At 44.0% G+C, this 19,828-nt stretch overlaps 1 protein-coding gene across 1 annotated transcript in view; it reads right to left on the bottom strand.

The window, feature by feature from the left end:
- The window catches only part of COL6A5 (collagen type VI alpha 5 chain), a 114,470-nt gene that overhangs the window by 52,638 nt on the left and 42,004 nt on the right, over nucleotides 1–19,828 (bottom strand). The window contains exons 7-20 of the mRNA XM_014789693.2: nucleotides 18,942–19,517; nucleotides 15,331–15,906; nucleotides 13,288–13,628; nucleotides 13,094–13,175; nucleotides 11,001–11,143; nucleotides 10,323–10,415; nucleotides 8,434–8,487; nucleotides 6,585–6,656; nucleotides 6,209–6,235; nucleotides 6,057–6,101; nucleotides 5,913–5,966; nucleotides 3,934–3,996; nucleotides 3,215–3,280; nucleotides 2,730–2,783 (exon numbers count right to left, since the gene is read on the bottom strand). Coding sequence (XP_014645179.2) covers nucleotides 2,730–2,783; nucleotides 3,215–3,280; nucleotides 3,934–3,996; nucleotides 5,913–5,966; nucleotides 6,057–6,101; nucleotides 6,209–6,235; nucleotides 6,585–6,656; nucleotides 8,434–8,487; nucleotides 10,323–10,415; nucleotides 11,001–11,143; nucleotides 13,094–13,175; nucleotides 13,288–13,628; nucleotides 15,331–15,906; nucleotides 18,942–19,517 — 2,246 coding nt within the window. The remainder of the gene's footprint in view (nucleotides 1–2,729; nucleotides 2,784–3,214; nucleotides 3,281–3,933; nucleotides 3,997–5,912; nucleotides 5,967–6,056; nucleotides 6,102–6,208; nucleotides 6,236–6,584; nucleotides 6,657–8,433; nucleotides 8,488–10,322; nucleotides 10,416–11,000; nucleotides 11,144–13,093; nucleotides 13,176–13,287; nucleotides 13,629–15,330; nucleotides 15,907–18,941; nucleotides 19,518–19,828) is intronic.

The following is a 19,828-nucleotide window of genomic DNA, read 5'->3' on the forward strand; positions in this document are numbered from 1 at the left end:
AAACTGTTAGATACAGTGCTTCATATGGGCCAAATGGGGTTTGCTTCCAGGGAATTCTACAAGGAGGAAATGGCCGATGGGGTCTGCTCGACTAGGTGGTAGTCCAAATGGCACCACCAGGTTCATCTGAGAAAAGCTGGGCTGGTCTCTGAAGCTGAAATCTGTCTGTACCGATTCAGAAGCGATTTCACGTTGCCAACTCAGGCTCTCCATATAGTGGCTGTCTTTGTTACACCCTCTCCTTTCCAGAGGGTAGCCAAGCGGGGAGATATTCAGACCCCAGATCCTAACTTCTTTTTCCCTAAAAGAGCAATGATAAAGACTGTGCCCTCACCCCACCCCCCCAGGCCCTGCATCTTTGAGAGAGAGAGAGCTGTGGAACATCGCAACCACCAATTTACTTTGTGCTGTGATAAACAACTATGATTACTTTAGGTACAATATGAATACTTCAAAAAAGCCTATCCACTCATTCATTCAGAAAGCACGGACATTCTTATTTCAGAACTGCTGTTTCCTTTCAACTGCCCACCTTCTGAAGTTCCTTAGAATAAACTACCTGATCACAGATCACCTCCACTGGGTTAGCTGATGATCAGAATTCCTCCATTGAGGTTTTGACCCTTGATTCAGCTACTCTTTGCTTTTAAAATGCAAAGACCCTTTGGGAGAAGTTACACATTGTAACTTGGCAGCTGTTTGTACCTTGATGTGACTAATAGAGCTCTTGACATACAAAAGCAGAGAAGACACAGTAAAGAAAGGTTGCGGCCACTGTTTCATGATGTCATAATTCTGTCTCCATTAAAAAGCAAGGATAAAATAGCATTCATTCCATAACCAGACAGTATAGCACAATGGTTAGGTCGTTCCCTAAGAAGTCAGGCAGTCTTGAGCTCAACCCTGTCCTTTAAGCCCCTGTGGCAGAGAGCAGTCACACAATAAACCTTGGCCAGCATGGTTGGGAGGCCAGACTCTGGAGGGAGACAGACCCCAGCTCTGCCACTTATTACCCATCTTGATCCTGGGCAAGTTTGCCCAAGGTTCCTTGATTTTTTTCATCTGTAAAATGAATATAATATTAGTTTCTACCTTGCAAGTCTGTTATGCGGATTCAATGAATTAATATCTGAAAGTGCTTTGATTAGATCCTGGCACAAATTAGAGGCTATAGAAGTACAAATACTATTATTTGTAAGTATTCTTTGTGCATGACAGGCCGAAAGCAATGGGCCTGGAGTGTGGTTTCAAGTGCTCTGGTTCTCAGTACATTGATCCGCTGTTTTGGCAATAGCTGGCGCAACAATTAATTCACATAAGTTGAAATTCTGTAATGCAGGAGGCAACGTCTTAGATTTCCTTGTGTTTTTAGAATCCATTTAAGATCCTCTGACCCTCATAGAGAATTCTGGCCTTCACTGGAAAAGTGGGGGAGGAGGTAAAAAAGCTTGATGTTGTTTTATATCCAAACTGCCTTGTTTAATTCAGAAGAAAAGAGGTTACAAAGGAGGAGATGCTCAGGGAAGTGGATGAAAATGAGGGAGAGAGGCTGAGAGACCCCTGTCCTTGGAGAGACTTAAAATAATCCGCTGGTTTGTCCAAGTAGTAATCCCCCACCCCACCTCTAGCATCTCTTTTTAAAGAGTGCCTGATGGATGGTGACAGTTATAAAGCGACTTCAAACTAAAAGTATTTTCTCTTCAACCAACAAAAAGACATATTTATCTTTAAAATTTACAGCACTTAGTTCATCCTGCTGCTTTCCTGCTCCCTCTGATTAATTTTAATTCTCTTGAGTGGAGAAGAGGGCAAAGTCCCAAGGAATTTTACCAGAAGCACCAGGAAGCCTAAGCCACCCGACTACAGATTCTTTCTCCTAAGAACTATGAGTCAAGATAAACAAAGGCGAGAAGAATTAAAACACATTTCTCCGCTATCTGTTGCAGAGAGAAAGGCAGTCAGCCACAGCCTTCAAAGCGATGAGAAGATTCCAAGTTTGCAAAAGAAAAGAAAGCCAAGCATTTTCAGTTTCCTCTTGAACAAAACTCAGGGCCAAATCTAGGATGTTGTACGTTATTCTCTTTTTACGACCTGCTTGCCGAGTGCGTGATAAAAGGTTTTCTAACACATTATAAACAGCATCTCCAACTTCAGTAGTCCACAAAGAGAAAAGTGACTCCTTGGTTTTTCCTTAAAAGGAAGAGGCAATCCCATATCCTTGTTTAGGCTCCATATCACATGGAGGCTATAAAGTTACCCTAGGATCTCGAGGTTGCCACTGGCTTGGCCCTAATTGCTAGTGTTTTGGTTCATTCGAGAAGAATTTATCTGTGATTCTTCTTTCCCACTGGCGTATATAAAGAGAAAGAGGGGGTGTCACAGTGGTTCTCAACCAGGGGCTGTTTTGCCCCCCACCCCCATCACCCCCCACAGACATTTGGCAGTATCTGCAGACAGTTTTGCATGTCACAACTCCAGGGGTGGGGGTGGGGGTGGAGGTCGGGGGGAGTGTTAGTGACATCTAGTGGGTAAAGACGGGAGATGCTGCGAAACATCCTCTAATGCACAGGGCAGCCCCGCACAACAAAGAATTATCTGGCCCCGAATGACAATAGCGCCAGCATATCAGCCCTGGACAAGCCGACTCTGCAGCAAGAAATACTCTGAATGCCTCTGTGGCATCTTCAGGTGATAAGGAGCGGGAAATAAATGTCCACGGGAATACTTACCCTGCTTCCTCCGGAATTAGAACTGCCTTGTGTTCCTTTCTGTCCGGTTCTACCCTAGAAATACAATCGTTCCCCCAAGATTATGAGGCAATGATTCTGAATAAATTACAGAGGCATCAGCACCAAAATCTCAAGCACTATTAAAACAGCAGAACAAATGTGTCATGCTAGAATCTGTCCGCATACTCACACTACTGGGTGCGGATCCATTAAAGAGGACAATGGTACAGCAACATGCTCCGCTACCGCCAGCATCCCCATAGAACAATATCACCCACAGAAGCTTAGTAATTTTGCACAGAGAAGTGCAATCTGCTACAGACACGCCTTATTTTAAGAAAATAAGCCTCTTTTAAATGGGAACTTAGAGAGGTGCAATTATAGAAGAGTTACATATTTTGCTAATTAATAAATTTAGACTTTATGAAGGCCTCAGCTAGGTAACAGAATTAACCAACTTATATATGGAAAGTAGATCCAATTACTTGTCTTCCTTGCTCTCCTTTGGAGCCCTTTTGTCCTTTGAGGTTGTTGTTTTGTCCCGGATTACCCTAGAGGAAGATTTAAAGAGTATTTCAGAATCAAGAAATATCAGCATTTTTTTTTTTTGCAAAATGGTACAATGTTCAAGTACTAAGCTAATTTGGGTTAAGTGATGAGGGGTGTGAGAAAATGCCCCATATTTGGAACTCATAGATTTTTGAAAAAAATAGAAGTAATATTTTCCCAAGTTTGAAGGGGGTTTGGTGATAAATGAAGAATTCTAAGAGCGCTTGCTGAAGCCATAGTGATTTTCCTTTCTTTGTATGGGAAGCTGCACTGATGCACTAGTCCAAACATGCTCATGCCATTCCCTCCAAAGTATAGGAAGAGTCCCCTGTAACTTAGTCTGCAAATAGGGAATCTACAAGATTAGAAGCCAATAAGCAAAACTATCGAAATTTCCCCCCAAAAGAACTTTAAAGACTCAACATACCATAAGGATGAATAAGATAGAACTTTGGTTCCCAGTTCTGAATTTTTAATGTAATCAGCCCAGATGAGACACAGACAGATTTTTTCCCAAATAAGCCTCGCTCAACACCTACCACCTCCATTCCCAACACAAGCCTTTGCCTACAAGTTAGCAAGAGACACAAGAGAAAGGCGACAGGAACTTAGAGCAGCTACACAATTCAGAGCCAACTGGGCCCTAGTAACTTACAGGATCCCCTGGGAAGCCCTTCTCCCCATATCCCCCAGGGGGGCCTCTGGAACCTGGGCTGCCCTGAAAAAAATAAAATGAGCTTCTGAGTTAGCTTGTAGGAGGGTTTTATAATGGTGTTAAAATGTCAAGTGCTGTGTGCATTTAGTAGGGAGGAAATCAGACAAAATAATCTACGTTCTTCTATCCCAGCCGGGTTCTCTCAGACTGCTCAAGCAGTACTAGGTCCTGTTTTAAGTCTATGGTCAGAATTACCTGTAGTGAGGCTGACAAATGGGAAACCTTCCTATGGCCTAGCATAGTGCCGTCCAATAGAACTTTCTGCAGTGCTGGAAATGTTCTATATCTGTGCTGTCCAATATGGCAGCCACTAGCCATATGTGGCTGCTGAGCATGTGAAATGTGGCTAGTACAACTGAATTGCAGAATTTTTCACTTTCATTAATTTGAATTTCATAATTAATTGAATTTAATAATAAGTCACGTCTTGCTACTTGGTGCTGTATTGGACATCCCAGCCAGTCTAGCAACATCTGACATCTATAATCAAATGGCCCACTGCAAACCTCTGCAAGGATGTTCCACTGTCACCTCAAACTCAACTGTTCCCAACTAAACCTGCCCAAGCTGGGATCCTTGCAGGCATTTTGACCGACTCCTCATTTCCTGCTCCTCTGGTCACCTAGATCTGGAGATCTTGTGTCCCTGAGCTAAGACTAGGGTGAAACAAGCAAGTCGCCTAGGGTGCAAAATTTAGGGGGGCACTCACTCTGCATAACTCTGAGAACTAGTGCTTCGAAATTTTGCACCCTAGGTTCTCACTCTAGTCCAGGCCCTGCTATGTCCTTGATATGATCTGTTTCTGTCCTCGCTGCCATTGCTTTACTTGAAGGCTTCACCACTTCTCACCTTGATTGTAACAGATCCACCTCTCATCTTTGCCTTGCATCTAGATCATCTCCAACACACCCTCCACACTACTGCCAAGTAATATTTCTAAAACGTAAATTCAATTGTGATCCCCCTGCTTAAAACCTTTCAAAGGCTCCCCACTGCCTAATGGTTAAAAGCCAAACTCCTCCGCATGGCTCACCAGGGCCTTCCCAATCTCTTCCCACCACCTCTTGAACCCCATCTCCCTCTATCTGTACTCTGATGCTCACGTCAGGCAGTGCCCCCAAGCCTCCATGTCTTCGCTTATGCTGTTCCCTCTGTCTGGAATACCCTTCCTCCATGTCTTACTAATTCCTATCCATCTTCAGCTCAGGGACCACTTCCTCCAGGAAGACTTCCTGAACTCCCTCCCCACCCTGCCACGTTAGGTGCCCTTCTCTGGGCTCCCATGTCAATGCCTGCAACATGGTCCTAATCACATTCTGTGTTGGCATTGGCTATTGATACGTCTGTCTCCCAGCTACACCACGAGATCCTTGAGGACAAGGACAGTGTGGTTCATCTCTGATTCTCTGACACATAACTCAGGGTCTGGCATATGCCAGGTATCCAAAAATATTTGATAAATAAATGGATCAGAATATAAAAAGCAGAGCTGCTTGGAACCAAATAAGCACATATTAATGAGTGTTGAAATGAATTTAAAATAAAAAAAATGTTTCACTGTCATTGCTATACCAAGGCCACCAAAATAATTTTGTCTCTTTCTCTGGTTTTTGTTTTTTTCTGATGCAATAGAGAGAACATGCAAGCTGCTGACAGGCAAAAGCATTCATTTTCAGACTTCTGAAAAACACGCCTGTAGAAGGTCCTTGGACACCTTGAATTTTTCTAGCTGGAAATTCTTGAAAATTACAGTTACCCACTTGCCCCAAACAGGAATGCAGCGTCTATTCAGTGGTAACAGGTCTTCATTATGTGGTTAAGTCAGCTGTCAGATTTATCCCTAATAACCACTGACACACAGCAATTAAGACCATCTGCGTCACCAAATTCTCCTTCTTTGATGTACTGAAAAGTGTTACCTGGGATCCTGGATCACCTTTTTCTCCCTTTTTTCCTGGAAATCCATGAACACCCTAAAGGAAGACAGGGAGAACAAAATTCTCATTAAGAAAAATATATCAACCTCATGATGATTTTATGGTACTTAAAGAAAAATGGCTTACCTCCTCCCCATCAAGTCCATCCAGCCCATCGTCACCATCTTCTCCCTGACAGAGAACAAGGAGCAGCAATCAGGTCAAAGGCGATCTCTGCCACATGCTTATTGGGAAACTAATCCCATGAGGAAATCAAATTTGAGAAGCAACTACAGTACCTTAGATCCAGGAAATCCTCTGGCTCCCTGTAAAAGATTAAATAGCTCTCACTGGCATATCCAAGACAGAACGTGGATTCATAGACTGTTGGAGCAGGAAGGGGCTGCCTCTCTAAAGAGAGTGACTGTGGATTTCTTTAGTTGCTTCTGGCTATACAACCTCCAAGAGATTACAGACGGAATTTAATGAGTGCTCAAAACTCCTTGAAATGATTGAGAAGTAGAATTAATCTGCAGATGAGGAAACCAACAGATGTAATTGGAGAAAGGCAAAGAGCAAGGGATGATGGGAGAGAGAAAAGGAGCGGGAAGGAATGGAGGAGAGAGGGAGAGGATGTTGTAGGCAATTTAAAATAACATTTCAGCAAAACCTTACCTTTTGACCCTGCTCCCCTAGACATCCTGCAAGCCCTTTTTCTCCTTGGAGTCCAGTGTCTCCTCGTCTGCCCTAAGAGAAGGAACCCAAACAGGTATCTGAAGGCACTCTTGCCAGAAGCTACCAGCAGTTTGCTTTTCGCGAGTTAAGCTAGGTCACATGGCACTTTGAGCTTTAGACAAAGCAAATCCTCCCACAAATTCCTTCATTTAACTCTGTTTCCCCCCTCTATTCAAACATTTTCCCTGTCAACCTTCAGGGCTTCCCTCAGATCCAAGATCACTCAAAGGTGCAGAATGAGCTCAGTGGCTTCACTGCCCTCATCAGACAGCACAGCTAAGGGTTTGGAAGTCGCTTCACTTTCCAGCCACATTCCAAATACTCCAGTAATACATGTTGACCTGACATCTTGCCCTGGGCGCTCATGTTGCCCTGGAAAAGTCAGCATTGTTGACCGTAGAGAAGCAAGTGGGTGCCAGGGGACCCAAGCTGAGTAAAAGCAGTTTGATGGGAAGCAACGCTACTCCAAGCCAGTGCTCATGGGAAGGACCGCCAGGTTAAAGATCCCCAAAGTCAGACCATCCACACAGGGAGAAGCGCTCAAGGGCAATGACGTGTGCATCTCCCACCAATCCTGCTTCTCCCAGGAAACTTTTAAATACGGGTAAATCCTAGAGTAAAATGAATCTCAAGAGAAGAACAATGTGCTTGTTGAGGGCAGGAAGCCCCAACCGTCTCCTTCCCCGTTGTGTCCCTGTGCCTGGCTGAGACCTGGGTGCACTGCAGGTGCTAATGCTGTGCTGTATGGATAAATATCTATTTAGCAATGAGCCTAATCCTTTCCTTCCTGGTAGGTGAGGGGAGAGGTGACTTGCTTTCACCTGTTTTGTTTTCTTTATTCTGAGGGTTATTCTCAGCAGGAGGCCTCGCTCAGCGCCACAGCTTGCTCCGAGGTACCTAAACACTGCGCCTTCCTATTGACTGGACTCTCAGCCAGCTGTGAGTGTAGGGTGACACTAGTCCCCACACTCAAAGCCCTCCCCTGCTGGCTAGGGCTCCAAGACCCCTCTGCAGGTACAGGGTGGGTGATTTAGAGTGCTCCTTTTAGTGGTCATTTCGTAAACTACGGCCCCAGAGGAATTTATAAATGTTTATGGCTGAGGAAACTGAGGATCAAGAAGTTAAGTATCTTGTTAAACTTCACATCTAGGTCAGCCCTTGACTGTCTGACTCCGGATTCTGTGCTTTTAATCATAACTTGGTGCCCAGACGAGGAGCTGGGCTTGATTCTAAGGGGATGGAGAGGCAGGCTGAATGCTTCCTGAACTTTTCGCATCCCAAATGGAGCCACCCACATGATTTCAGTTCCTCCAAATCCATTTTCATAATGTGATTGATGAAGCAAGTGTGAGTTCTGGTTTTAGGATCAAAGATTGAGATTTGAAAGCCTCTGTGTGGCATGTAACCATGACGCCATGCCTTGGGGGTGCTTTGCCCACTTCTCTTTCCATGTACGAAGCACTGGGTTTCAGGACCAAAGTCGCCTGCGTTGGGGCAGGGAGGGGGATGCCCAGCTCCCTGCCACTAATAAAAACATGCCAGGCAACCAGTAGGTGAGCCCGCTCCTGACTTCCTCCCAAAAGTAGGTTTGGCAAGTGCCTCATGACTCAGACAGGAAAAGGGAAAAGAAAAGCAACCCATTTCTTTCCCAAAACTACAAAAAATAAACATATAAACAAAACCCCACCTACTCTTTTCTGTGGGAAAAGAAAGCTTCCCATGAAAAGGAAAATCAATGTGTGTGTGTGTGGGTGTGTGCGTGCGTAAGTGGTGGCTCACAAAAACTTACAGGGTCTCCATCCTCTCCCCTGTGTCCTCTGCTGCCTTTCAGACCTGGAGAACCCTGGGAGGAAAGAGAGAAAAACAAACGACAGCCATCTCTCATCAACTCAAACTTGTGAAATCGTTAGGCATTTTAGGCAAGTCCCTCCCTCCAACTTGGCCGTAGTTTTTGCCGGTGTGGCTGTGAGTTTGGGGATAGTCTGACACCTCTGGAGCTGGCTCTTGTCCTTGCACTCACCTGGAAGCCCTCTGCAGAAGGTGGCCCTCCCCGTGCCTACAGGAGGCTGCCCTTTGGAACCCACCTCGCAGCTCAGTGTGTCCGGGCCAGTCCTGCGCCTGAGGAATTTGCGTGGAGGACAGCAACGGCCACCACAGCTCTTTTAGCAGGCAAATTGATAACATTTCCAAAGAGATTTAAATTATGATCGTCTCTCCCATGGCCATGTGTGGTTTAACTGCCTTGTGGCTTATTTGTGGCAGGGATTTAATTTGAGGTTTGCTTTCCTCATTCTCGAACACAGGTCTTAGCTGTCTGCTCGGTATACCAGGGCAGTTGTACTCTTAGACTATAATTCTAATACTGAGTTGAGCAAAGTAATGAGAGAGGAAACTATGCTAAACAAAACATCATAATTTAGCAAAAAGTCCAAGGAAAATTATCCTTCCAGAAGAATGGACATGGCAGAACTCATGAGCAAGTATTATATTTGATCTCTTAAAAAAACCAACAAACCAGACTTCTTTTTATTGTAATATCTAAAACCCATTTGAAAAAGTGCATAAAAGTAAATGAAATATAAATTACACCTTAATTATTGTAAAGTGAACATCTGTGTAGCCACCACCCAGGCCAAGAAATAGGACGTCGCTGGTACCGACATGCAGCACCCATCCCAGACACAAACCACTCCCACGTCCACCCCCGGGAGCACACTCTTGACTTTGATGATAATAATTCCTGGCCATTTTTTTTTTAATTTTTTTTTTTTTTGTGAGGAAGATCGGCCCTGAGCTAACATCTGCCAATCCTCCTCTTTTTTTTTTCTTTTTTTTTTTCTGAGGAAGACTGGTCCTGGGCTAACATCCGTGCCCATCTTCCTCCACTTTATATGGGACACTGCCACAGCATGGCTTGACAAGTGGTGCATCGGTGCACACCCGGGATCCGAACCGGCGAACCCCGGGCCGCCACAGCGGAGTGCGCACACTTAACCTCTTGCACCACCGGGCCAGCCCTCCTGGCCATTTTTTTATACTTCACTACTTAATTATTCATCCCTAGACACTATAGGTTAGTTTTGCCTGTTTTCAAACTTTTTATAAATGGATTCATACCACGTCTTCTTCTGCATTTTGGGGTTTTTTTTGGCCATTATTGCATTTGTAAAATTTATACATGTTGTCGTGTGTAGCTGTAGTTCATCCATTTTCGTCATCTTAGAGAATTCCGTTGAACAAAAATATCATGACATATTTATCTGGGCTATTGTTGTGTAACTTATCTTTTATAATTTGTTTTTTTTAAGGCTATTAATCTGCAATGCTACGCTCGTTTTGCAGTTTAATTGTGTTCCAATGCTGATGAAGTATAACTTTCCCCACTATTTCTAATACCCCTTGCTACTTTCAAGCTGTCTAAAGTGAGTACAAAAGTATAAATTGCAAAACCAAGGGGCAACATCACCAAGGATATATAAGAGAAAAGGGAGTTATTCTTAACAACAGTATCAAAAGTGAGTCCTTCTAAACTGGCTCCTACACCAGAAAAGGCACACAAAATGCCCAAAGCAATTACACCAGCTTTGAGTGAAGGCTGCAACTGAACCACGTAGTCTCAGTCCCACCCATACCAAATCAAGGCCCATTACATAAAATAGTTTCACAACTGAGTGGCACCTTCGAAGCTAGTCGTCCCTGGCTCCCTTGAGGTCCTGGAATCCCTGGACACTTGCAAAATGTACAGCAGCAAGCCCTCTCTGCAATGTTTCCCTGGAAAAAACCAACCTTGAGTGAGCAACAATTGTGAGGAACTTCATCACATAAGAACTGCATTTACACAAATCATAGTCCACCACCTACAAGCCCATCCTTTCCTTTTGGGTGAGCGGCCGCAGAGAAGAAGAGGTGCTTTTAGACTTGATACTGATTAGAGGGCACCAGACTAGCAACTGCCTTGGAAACGTACCCTCTCCAAGGAAATGACCTCTATTTATAAAAAGGGCACTCATCACATAGATAGCCACAGGCCAAGTTTGCATAAGACTGGTTGGTTCCTAGTTGATAGTCTCCTGTTTCCTGGGATTTCTACAGCAAAAATTGTTGGGGGCTTTTTTATTTGATTAGGGTTTGGTTAGTTTTTTAGTTCCCTATGCATTCATTTGGTGAGATGACAAAGGATGAAAGGGTATGCAAAAACAAAAATACAATGCTCTGGTCTTTCACATTTTTTCATATACTAAAGACCACGCACCTAATTAGTGGGGCAAACAAGGCAGTCTTTGGAAATACTCATAAAGATTCCAATTTTGTTCCCATGGCATTTTGAATAACTGGGCTTTTTGATCAACAACTCACCAGATATTGTGATAGCATTTTTCCCAGTTCTCTCATTCCAATTGTCAGATGAGACCTGTAATCAAATCCTTTCCCAAATTCAAAGCTGGAAAACTCATCATGAGCAGTTGTGTTTAGGGATACCACCAGCAGAGCATCAAGTCCTATTCAGTAAAAATAACAGATATAAAGCCAAAGGGCTTGTTCATGAAAAAGAAGAAAAGACCATCATATTTATACTCAGTGAACATTATTCAAAGAATGAGAAAGGGGAAAAGAAAAACATAAGAGGAAGCAGTACTCTTGACATATGAAGAACCCAACAGCAGGTCTGCCTGCATTTTCAGTACACACACTCGGCACTGGTCCCTGACTTTAGCATGAAATCCCCTGAGAAAAAGTCTTCAAGGGAAACTGTTCACAAATCTTACGGAAAAACACTAGCAGAAAACTATGCTCAATACCTTACCACCAACTGTGATGCAATTCTTGGGCATTCAAAAGCAATTAAGAAGGGGTATTTTTCATCTTCAGAGTTTTTCTGAATGTAAATTAATGGTAGTTCTCAAGTCATCTCCACTATCAAATGCCCATGGGAGCCCTGGCCCTGAGAGTCTGAGGAAAGCCCAGGGTGATTGTAGTTTCAGCCGAACTCCTGGCCATCCCCAGGAGTTCATTTATTCACTCACTCACTTATTAATTCATTTGCTAGTTCATTTACTCTATGCATCCTTTCCTTAAACAAATATTTGCTTATTAGAAGACTATTATGTTTTAATCATTGTATCAGCAATACAAGATGAACAGGACAGGCATACTCCCCTTCACAGAGGTATCATCTAATAGAAGAGCTGGACAAGAATCAGAGTTGCTCTGAGAAGTGGTAAGTGCTCTTAGAGGGAATGTCAGGGTGCTATGAAAGCCTCAAGGAGAAGCTCCTGACTCAGTCTTAGAAGGTCATGGAAAGTGTCTGCAAAGACCCGATGTCTAAACTGATCCTAAGGGATGAATAGAAGTTGGTCAAGGGAAAGAATCAGAGAAGGAGATGGAGAGAAGGACTGGGGAGGAGCTGAGAGTGGGGAGAGTTCTAGGCAACAGAAAAGAGTACATGCAAGGTCTGGGAGGATGGGGCTGTGGAGGAAGAATGGAAAAGGTTCTGTACACCCGGAAGGCTGAATGTGAGGAGTGAGGTAAGGCTGGAGTGGGGAGCAGGGGCCAGATCCTGCAAAGCATCATGGGTCACACTAAGGAATTTGATATCCCAAGAACAGTGGGAAGGTGTTGAAGGGATCTGAAACGGGAGGGTGACACAATCCAGAAATCAAGGAGGAAATTTTGTGCCCTCTAGGGAGGTTGCCCATGGAAGCTAAACCCCAGAAGCCAATGTGGGCCTAAACCTGGGAAGTCTCAACAATGTATCCCATCTGACAATCAGTGGAGCCTTCTGTCACTGCACATTACTCTCAACTTCCGCATTTAGCGTCCAGCTCAGTCTGAAACTATGACACAGACAGAGGATGTATAGTGAGAAGAGCTTTTCAAAATCTATATTGTTATCTTGCACATGGATAATCAGAAACAGTAGGAAGCATCTTAGGTCAGGTTCCCTAGAAGTAGAATCTGAGAGAAGAATTTGTGAGTATGTGGTTTCTTGAGGGAGAGAGAGGAACAAAGGGAAGGGGAAGTTGTAAGCAAGGATGTGTCTCAGTAAAGTCATGATTAGCATGACCTCGGCATGATTCATGATGGAGTTTGGAGTGTAAATTGCATCAGAGTTGACCCACTTGAGGCCAGGGTGCTGGGCTTCTGCACCCCTATATAATTGATTGCCCCCCTTCCACCCCGAGAGTGGACGTTGTATAACCCCGCTCCCACTCCAAGCATCAGGTCAGTCAAGGGCACACGACTATGGAAGGTCACAGGTGTAAGCACTCGGCCATAGCATTTGCAGCATTTGGGGGATGAGTGTGTGGGCTGGTCAAGGGGGTTTGGACAGGGTACCAACAGCATCTGCTACAAGTGTCCAGACAGATTCCAAAGTCTAGAGCCTCTGAGCAGGTAGGGACTTGCTCAGCACATCCCATGTTTCATCATTTAAATTTTCAACTCAGTACCTGCTTCTCTGAGCCTGTCCGACTCATGCTCAAGCATTGTGGTGCTTTCATCTCCAAGACCATCTGAAAAGATGAGGAGCACCTAGAGAAAGAGGAAAGCAGAGAACAGGATGATGTGAAAATGAAATATATAATTGGGAGGGAGAAACAAATGAAGGGCTGTGGAGATGGGAGATAGAATGTGTTGTGGATACCTGTCCTCGGGATGCAGATTTATCCTCAAACGTGTCCCACAGCGACTGCAAGAACTGTGCATTCAGATGAGTTGGCCCATTGACGGTGACTTGCAGCAAACTGTCAAATATTGTTTTCTCGTAGATTTGGAACTTGGCAGGGAATTCTTGGTCATTGTTCACCTTAAAGGCCACACTCACCTGCGCCTCTGCGCCTCCCCCACAGCTCACCCCCCTGATGGAGGTGATGTCCTCTAAGATGCCTGGGAGGTATGATTCCAGGCGGGGGTGGCCATGGAACAACGGCTGTCCCAGCAGGTGAGTGGAAATGTCGAACCCAACCACTATGTCCACAAGGCAATCTGGAGACCAAGGGAAAGGAGGCCAGATTAATGAGTAGACAGGAGCAGGGAAGGGCAGACCAGGTCGGAAAAAGGAGAGCGATCATGGCCCAGGACTGGAGGGTCTCTAGTACCCAAAAAGCCTTCAAGAAGGAAGATATTGGCTGCTTGAGCAACATATAACACAGATATTTCCTCTGTCCCCTTTCCAATATTACAAGTTCCAATAGTTATTTGAAGATCCAATCATGATTTGATCTCATTCTCAGTGGCTGACTTTCTGTGTGTGTGTGCATGCATATTTTCTTCTTTAAATGATGACATATTATGGTTCATATAATCATAACATATTAAAGATTTGAATTGTCCTTAGAAATTATTTAATCCTGAGGTCACAAACTCAAATGGCTGCAAAGTCCAAGTGGGTAATATAAATGAGTGAGGTGGGCAGGGAGTGAAGAAAATGAATGGAGAACAATGACCCATCTGTTCACTGTTCAGCTCCAGCTGAGAGTAGCCATGTGGAAAAGGGGACCTAACATTGTCAGATCATCTGATTTTTCAACAAGAAGCCTGAAATCTACATTTTTAATGTAAAATCTCCAGTTTATAAAAGCTGTCAACTAATTTAACAAGTTGTCGACACCAGACAGGACAAACACAACTCAGCTGCAAGTTGCCATTTAGTCACCTCTGACTCTGTCCACTTGCTCATTTTACACATGAGGAGACAATGATTCGTGGTGGCTGTTGCAGCTGAACCAGAATTAGAACCCTGGCTTTCTGATTCCAGGCTCTTTCTGCCATCTGCCTCCAACTGAGCACCCCAAATGGGATGTAAAAGATCTGGAGAGCTTGGAAAGATCAACACGTGTTGCAAAAGAAGTAGCTTCAATCATAACAACTCTAGAAATAGAAGCACTCTGAGAAATTTCTGCATGTTGTGCAAATTCCACAAGATGTTATCATTCACTGCTGCTTCCTGATGCACTGTCCTCCCAACTCCCAGCCCCAAATGTACAGAACCTGAGCCCCACATGGCTACTCTCAGCTGGAGCTGAATAGTGACATCCCCATCAATGGGTCATTGCTCTCCATTCATTGTCTTCACTCCCTGCTCACTTGACTCCTTCATATCACCCACCTGGCCTCTGTAGCCATTTGTGTTTGTGACCTCTGGAAATTAAGTAATCCCTAAGGACAGTTAGAATCTTTACTATGCTATGATTATATGAATGCCATCATTAAAAGAAGAAAACTTACACACACATATGCTCACACAGACACACACACACACACACCACTGAATCCCTTCCAAGATAGTTTAACAAAGTTAAAAAGGCAAAACTTCCAATTAGCAAAGGTTTATTTTACTTACTTCCTATTGGATGTAAGGCATTGTTCTAGGACTTCCAGAAGTGGAGAGGAGAGAAATAGAAGACTGAGTTCCAGATGCTAAGAGGCACGTAAACACTGGATTGCAGTGGGGGGACAGGGCTGACCAGAGGACATTGCTCAGGGCCTCCTCCAGCCTTTGTACCATTTTCCTTGTCTCTGAGGGAGGCTGACTGATCTCAAACTTCTTGGAAACAGAGGAGAGGTCTATTCTCACTGCACACTCTTCTAAAAATAGGCTCTGCTAGACCTGCCCATAAGATACCTTGGGAAATGGAGAACCGAGAAGTTGCAATTAAATAAAAACAAAGAGCAAGGGAACACTTACTGGTTTTCCCACAGCTCCGGCAGATTTCACGGACCATTCTTTTCTTCACATCCACGTTCTTTAATTTATTAAAGTCTTCAAAAGCAATTATTTTTTCAGAATTGCCTGTTATCGGCAGAAGCTGTTCCTTGTGAACATCTCCTATGCCCAAAACAAGGACACAAATTCCAAGGTCTTTCAGGATTTTTACTGCATTTGCCACATTATAGCGGGGATCCCCAGATGTGATAACAAGCAAAGTTTGAGGCACACCAGCGTTTCTTCTCCCACCAGCAGATGCATCAAACATCCAGCTCACTTGCCTAAGGGCGAAGTCGATTCGCGGAAGCCCACTGCTCTTGGTGATATTTTGAATTCGCGTCTTCCACTGGGTTGTAGTCAGAGAGTTTTCCAACTCAGTAATTTCTTGGTAGCGGCTCCCAAATTGAGCCATCCCAATTTTCATTCTTTGAGACTGAATGTCAAAATTATCAATTAAGTCTGACAAGAAAGTTGTCATGGTACCAAACTCGGCATCAGATACCATGTCAGAGCCATCACAAAGGAAAATCACATCAGCTTCTTTAATTTTACAGTCTACAATTGGAAAAAATAAGTCAATTATTTCCCTCATGAATCATTCTAAATTTTCCCTTTACTCAAATACTTAAATTGCTTTACTAAATCCCCTCATTTGTAGCAAATTGAGATCAGTTAACAGAAGAGAGGAGGAAAGAGAAGGAAAGAGAGAAGGAAAAATAGCAGGACAGAGAAAGAGAATAGATTTTGTTTCAAATTTTAATTATTTATATGATTCATTTGAAATGACACTGAAATCTACTCAGAGAAAGAAAATAAGAAGTTTGAGTAGATTGAATATATTCATTGAAAGGTAATTACAAAGACTAGAAATCCCTTCAACATACCCAGATCGGAAGGTTCACCCAAGTCAAGGTAATGGTACTATTCTGTACTATCATTAGTACTCCTGTTACTATTAATGCTATCATTTTATATTTGTGTTGAGAATTATCATTTGAAAAAATTTTTTGGTATACAATAATAGTTAATATTCATGACCACCTTATAAGGAATTATTCTAATTGTATAGATACAGATATGGAAATCAGAGGTTAAGTAACTTGCCTAAGAATACACAATTACTATGCAGTGGAGCTGGTACGTGGACCTCTCAATCCTTTTTATTCTTAAATCCAGAACTTTTTTCAACAGCAAAATTTTTTTTTATAATATCATAATCCAAATATTAAAACTTCATGGGACAAGTATTAATGGCTAGTAAACGGGGCAGAGGGTCATATCCCTGAAGTCCAATGTGAAATGTCCCGTAACCAAGGGACGATCTTCTACACTCAGTTCCAATCAAATGCAATGGCTGGGATAGGGGCAGCACTAAAGTGATTACTGAAAGTAATTGAGTAATTCCTTGTAAGGGTAATGTGGCAGACGCAGAGATGGGCTGCCCAGATAGACCTTCAAGGAAGCAATGGCTGCCCAGCTGTAGGAGTGTGATCAGCCTATGGCCTCCAGCTGTCAGCTCCTCAGGGTCAGCCTCACTGCAGAGAGATGCCTTGCCAAAGGCCATGCTCTTCCCAGGGCAGCCCACATCTGGGGACTAAGTGAGAAGGGGGTATAAAGACCCAGTCCTTTTAGTCTGGTGCTAGACAACTCTGATGGGCAATACTCACTCCAGAGCTCTCGCCCAGGTTTGAAGTTTTGTCAAGCATGCATCACTGTTTGACTTCTCCTTCTGCCCATCCTGCTTTCCCCCTTTATTTCACAGGTGTGGATCCCTGATAAACATCTGGCATCCCAAACTCCATCTCTATATCTACCTCCAAAAAGTAGGCATGAGAGATGAGAATAAAACAGCCTCCACATCCCTAGGAAAGGACTGTAATCCTAGCAATGTACTAGATTTGGTGGGGACCCAACGATAAACAAGAGGCCAAGCCCGCCCAAGGAGCTCACAGTCTTGTGACAGATGCAGATAAGGAAACAGCAAATATGTGTTAAGTGCTACCACCAGGAGAAATAGAAGGTGTAGGGGTTGGGGGACACTGTGGGGACACCATCAGGTGTTGGGTAAGGAAACTGGTGAACAAAGGCCGAAACATGAGAGACAAGCTAGATGTAGCCAAGAGAAGCAGTGGGCTGGCGTGTTTGTGGTGGGTAGAATGGTGCCTGAAAAGATATGGAGGAATTTCAGAATGACAGGAGAGACTGTAAAGAGGGGAGGGGCAATAGATGAGGCTGGAGACATGGGCAGGCGCTAGATGGAACTCAGGAGTTAGACATTGTAAACTGTAAGCAGAGCAGTGACATCTAATACACCAATGTGTATTAGAAAGGTCACTCAATGTTGAGAATGGACTGGAAGGTGGCAAGACAGATGGCAAGGAAAGCAGGTTTCAGGGCAGGAGTCCAGGGACAGGCCAGAACAGGCAGAAGAACTGAGATGGTCCCACTGTCTTGGGAAAAGTGATAAGATGACATGATCATTCAGTATCTGAAACAAGAAGATGAATTTATTGCTTACTTAAGTAAGGTAGAGTTATGGTGGTCAGACATACTTTCATTCAGCACAGCAAATGCTGCTTCTGATACGGGATTTGCGGGAAGGTTTTGTTTGGGGTTGGACTGCTTACAGAGATGGGAGTGGGTTAATGTCAGTCTTAGAAACATGATTTGCATTGGCCACAAAAGTAGGTTTCAAACTGGTAGAGAAGAAGGAAGAAAGGAGGAAAGGAAGAAGAGAAGGCGGTCGGCAGGAAGGGAGAGGAGAAGGAAAGAAGAAAGGAAGGTAGTTGGTTGACTGATTCATTTGCCAGGTTGGGAGGACTGGGCCAATAAGCGGCAAGGATTCCCACCTTCCAAGCAAGCACAGTGGCCCTCCCTAGATGACATGTCAATCTCGGCTGCTTTGAGATCAGGTGGCAAATCTCATCCTTCCCTCACTCAGATGTGATGCCTCCAGCCTACCTTACCCCAGTGATATCTCAGGGAATCAGCTTAGGCCCCTTCCCTCCCTCTTCCTAGGAGCCAGTCTCCATTACCCCACATTCAACTCCCATATCTCTCCCTCTGTGCTGGTGGTCCTTAGCCAGAAAAACACATTAGACCACTTGGACTTCCTATGGCCCTACAGGATGCATATGATCCCATATAGAGGGCCCTGGATCTTCGAAGACAAAAGTCTATCTGTTTAAACCATGAAACTCTCCACTTGAGTTTGGCATGAAACTGATGCCCAGTGGCTGCATTGAACCATTAAGCAAATAGAACAACACAAGTAGCCATGAAACGGGGCAAAGTGAATACAATCCTAAGAAGAGTTCCTTTCTGCCAAGAAAAAGGAAACGGGGTGGCAAGACAGCAAGAATGCTTCCAAAACCTCCTTGTATAATCTCTTCCATGCATGCTGCAGTGGGAAGGGACCTTGAGCATCTCACTCAATCGCCTATTTATTTTAGAGATGAGACAACGTGGCCTGAGCAGAGAAAAGTTCAGCCCATTGACACGCAGGTAATGGGAAGCCAAGACTCATAACTTATGTTTTGCTTAAATTTTTATTACTACCCCCATAGAAACTTTAAAAAATCACAACTTACCCTCTTGTGCATTGGTACACATACCATCTTGTAGAACCTGGTAAACATCTTTCAGTTTGTCAAAATTATCTACATGGATAGCATTGTTTTTATTCCCTGCCATAGTCTCAAGTTCTTCTGGGTCGGCCTTTCCTACACCCACTGCATAGATGATAATGCCTTTGTTTCTTAATTTCAATGCTGTGTCATTGAGCAGGCTTCGGTCATGGGATACCCCATCGGTGATGATGATCAGCATCTGCTTCACGTTTTGCTTGATGCGGCTGCCGTGTTCCTCAGTGAACAGGCTGTTTGAGTGCTCGAGAGCTCTGGCAGTGTAGGTAGGCCCTCTGGTGTCCCGGTGCCTCCTCAGATTCTCAATGATTGCTGATCTGTTTGAGTATGTATTAAGGTAGAAAAGATCCTCAGGATGGTCAGAGTATCTGAGAGCTCCAAACTGAACTCGGTCCCTGCCAACATCCGCTTTCTTCACCAAATGGATAGTTAGGTTCATCATGCTTTCTTGCTGTTGTGAACCTATGCTGCTTGAATGATCCAGCACAAACACAACGTCTAAGAGGTTAATCCTTTTACAATCTGAAAGAAGAAGAAAGCAGGCATCACAAATCTTCTGCACAGTACGTTCTACACAGAGAGCTGAGAAGGAAAGCAAACTAACATTTGCCATGAGCCTACTGTGTGCCAGCCACTGCATCTCACTGAGTTCTTAGAGGAGGCTGTCGCCATTTCACAGAGAAAGAAGCTGAGGCTCAGAGATGCACAACTTGCCCAGCGCATGACTCCAAGGACATTTGTACCCTTATCTACACGACTCTGTGAGCAGTGGTTCTTACGCCACAACACTGTTCTGCTAAATCTCATTAGAAGGTGTAAGGTCTTTTGCTAAG

The sequence above is a fragment of the Ceratotherium simum genome, chromosome 5, assembly GCF_057802395.1.
Source record: "Ceratotherium simum simum isolate JZ-2026a chromosome 5, ASM5780239v1, whole genome shotgun sequence".
Classification (NCBI taxonomy): Eukaryota; Metazoa; Chordata; class Mammalia; order Perissodactyla; family Rhinocerotidae; genus Ceratotherium; species Ceratotherium simum.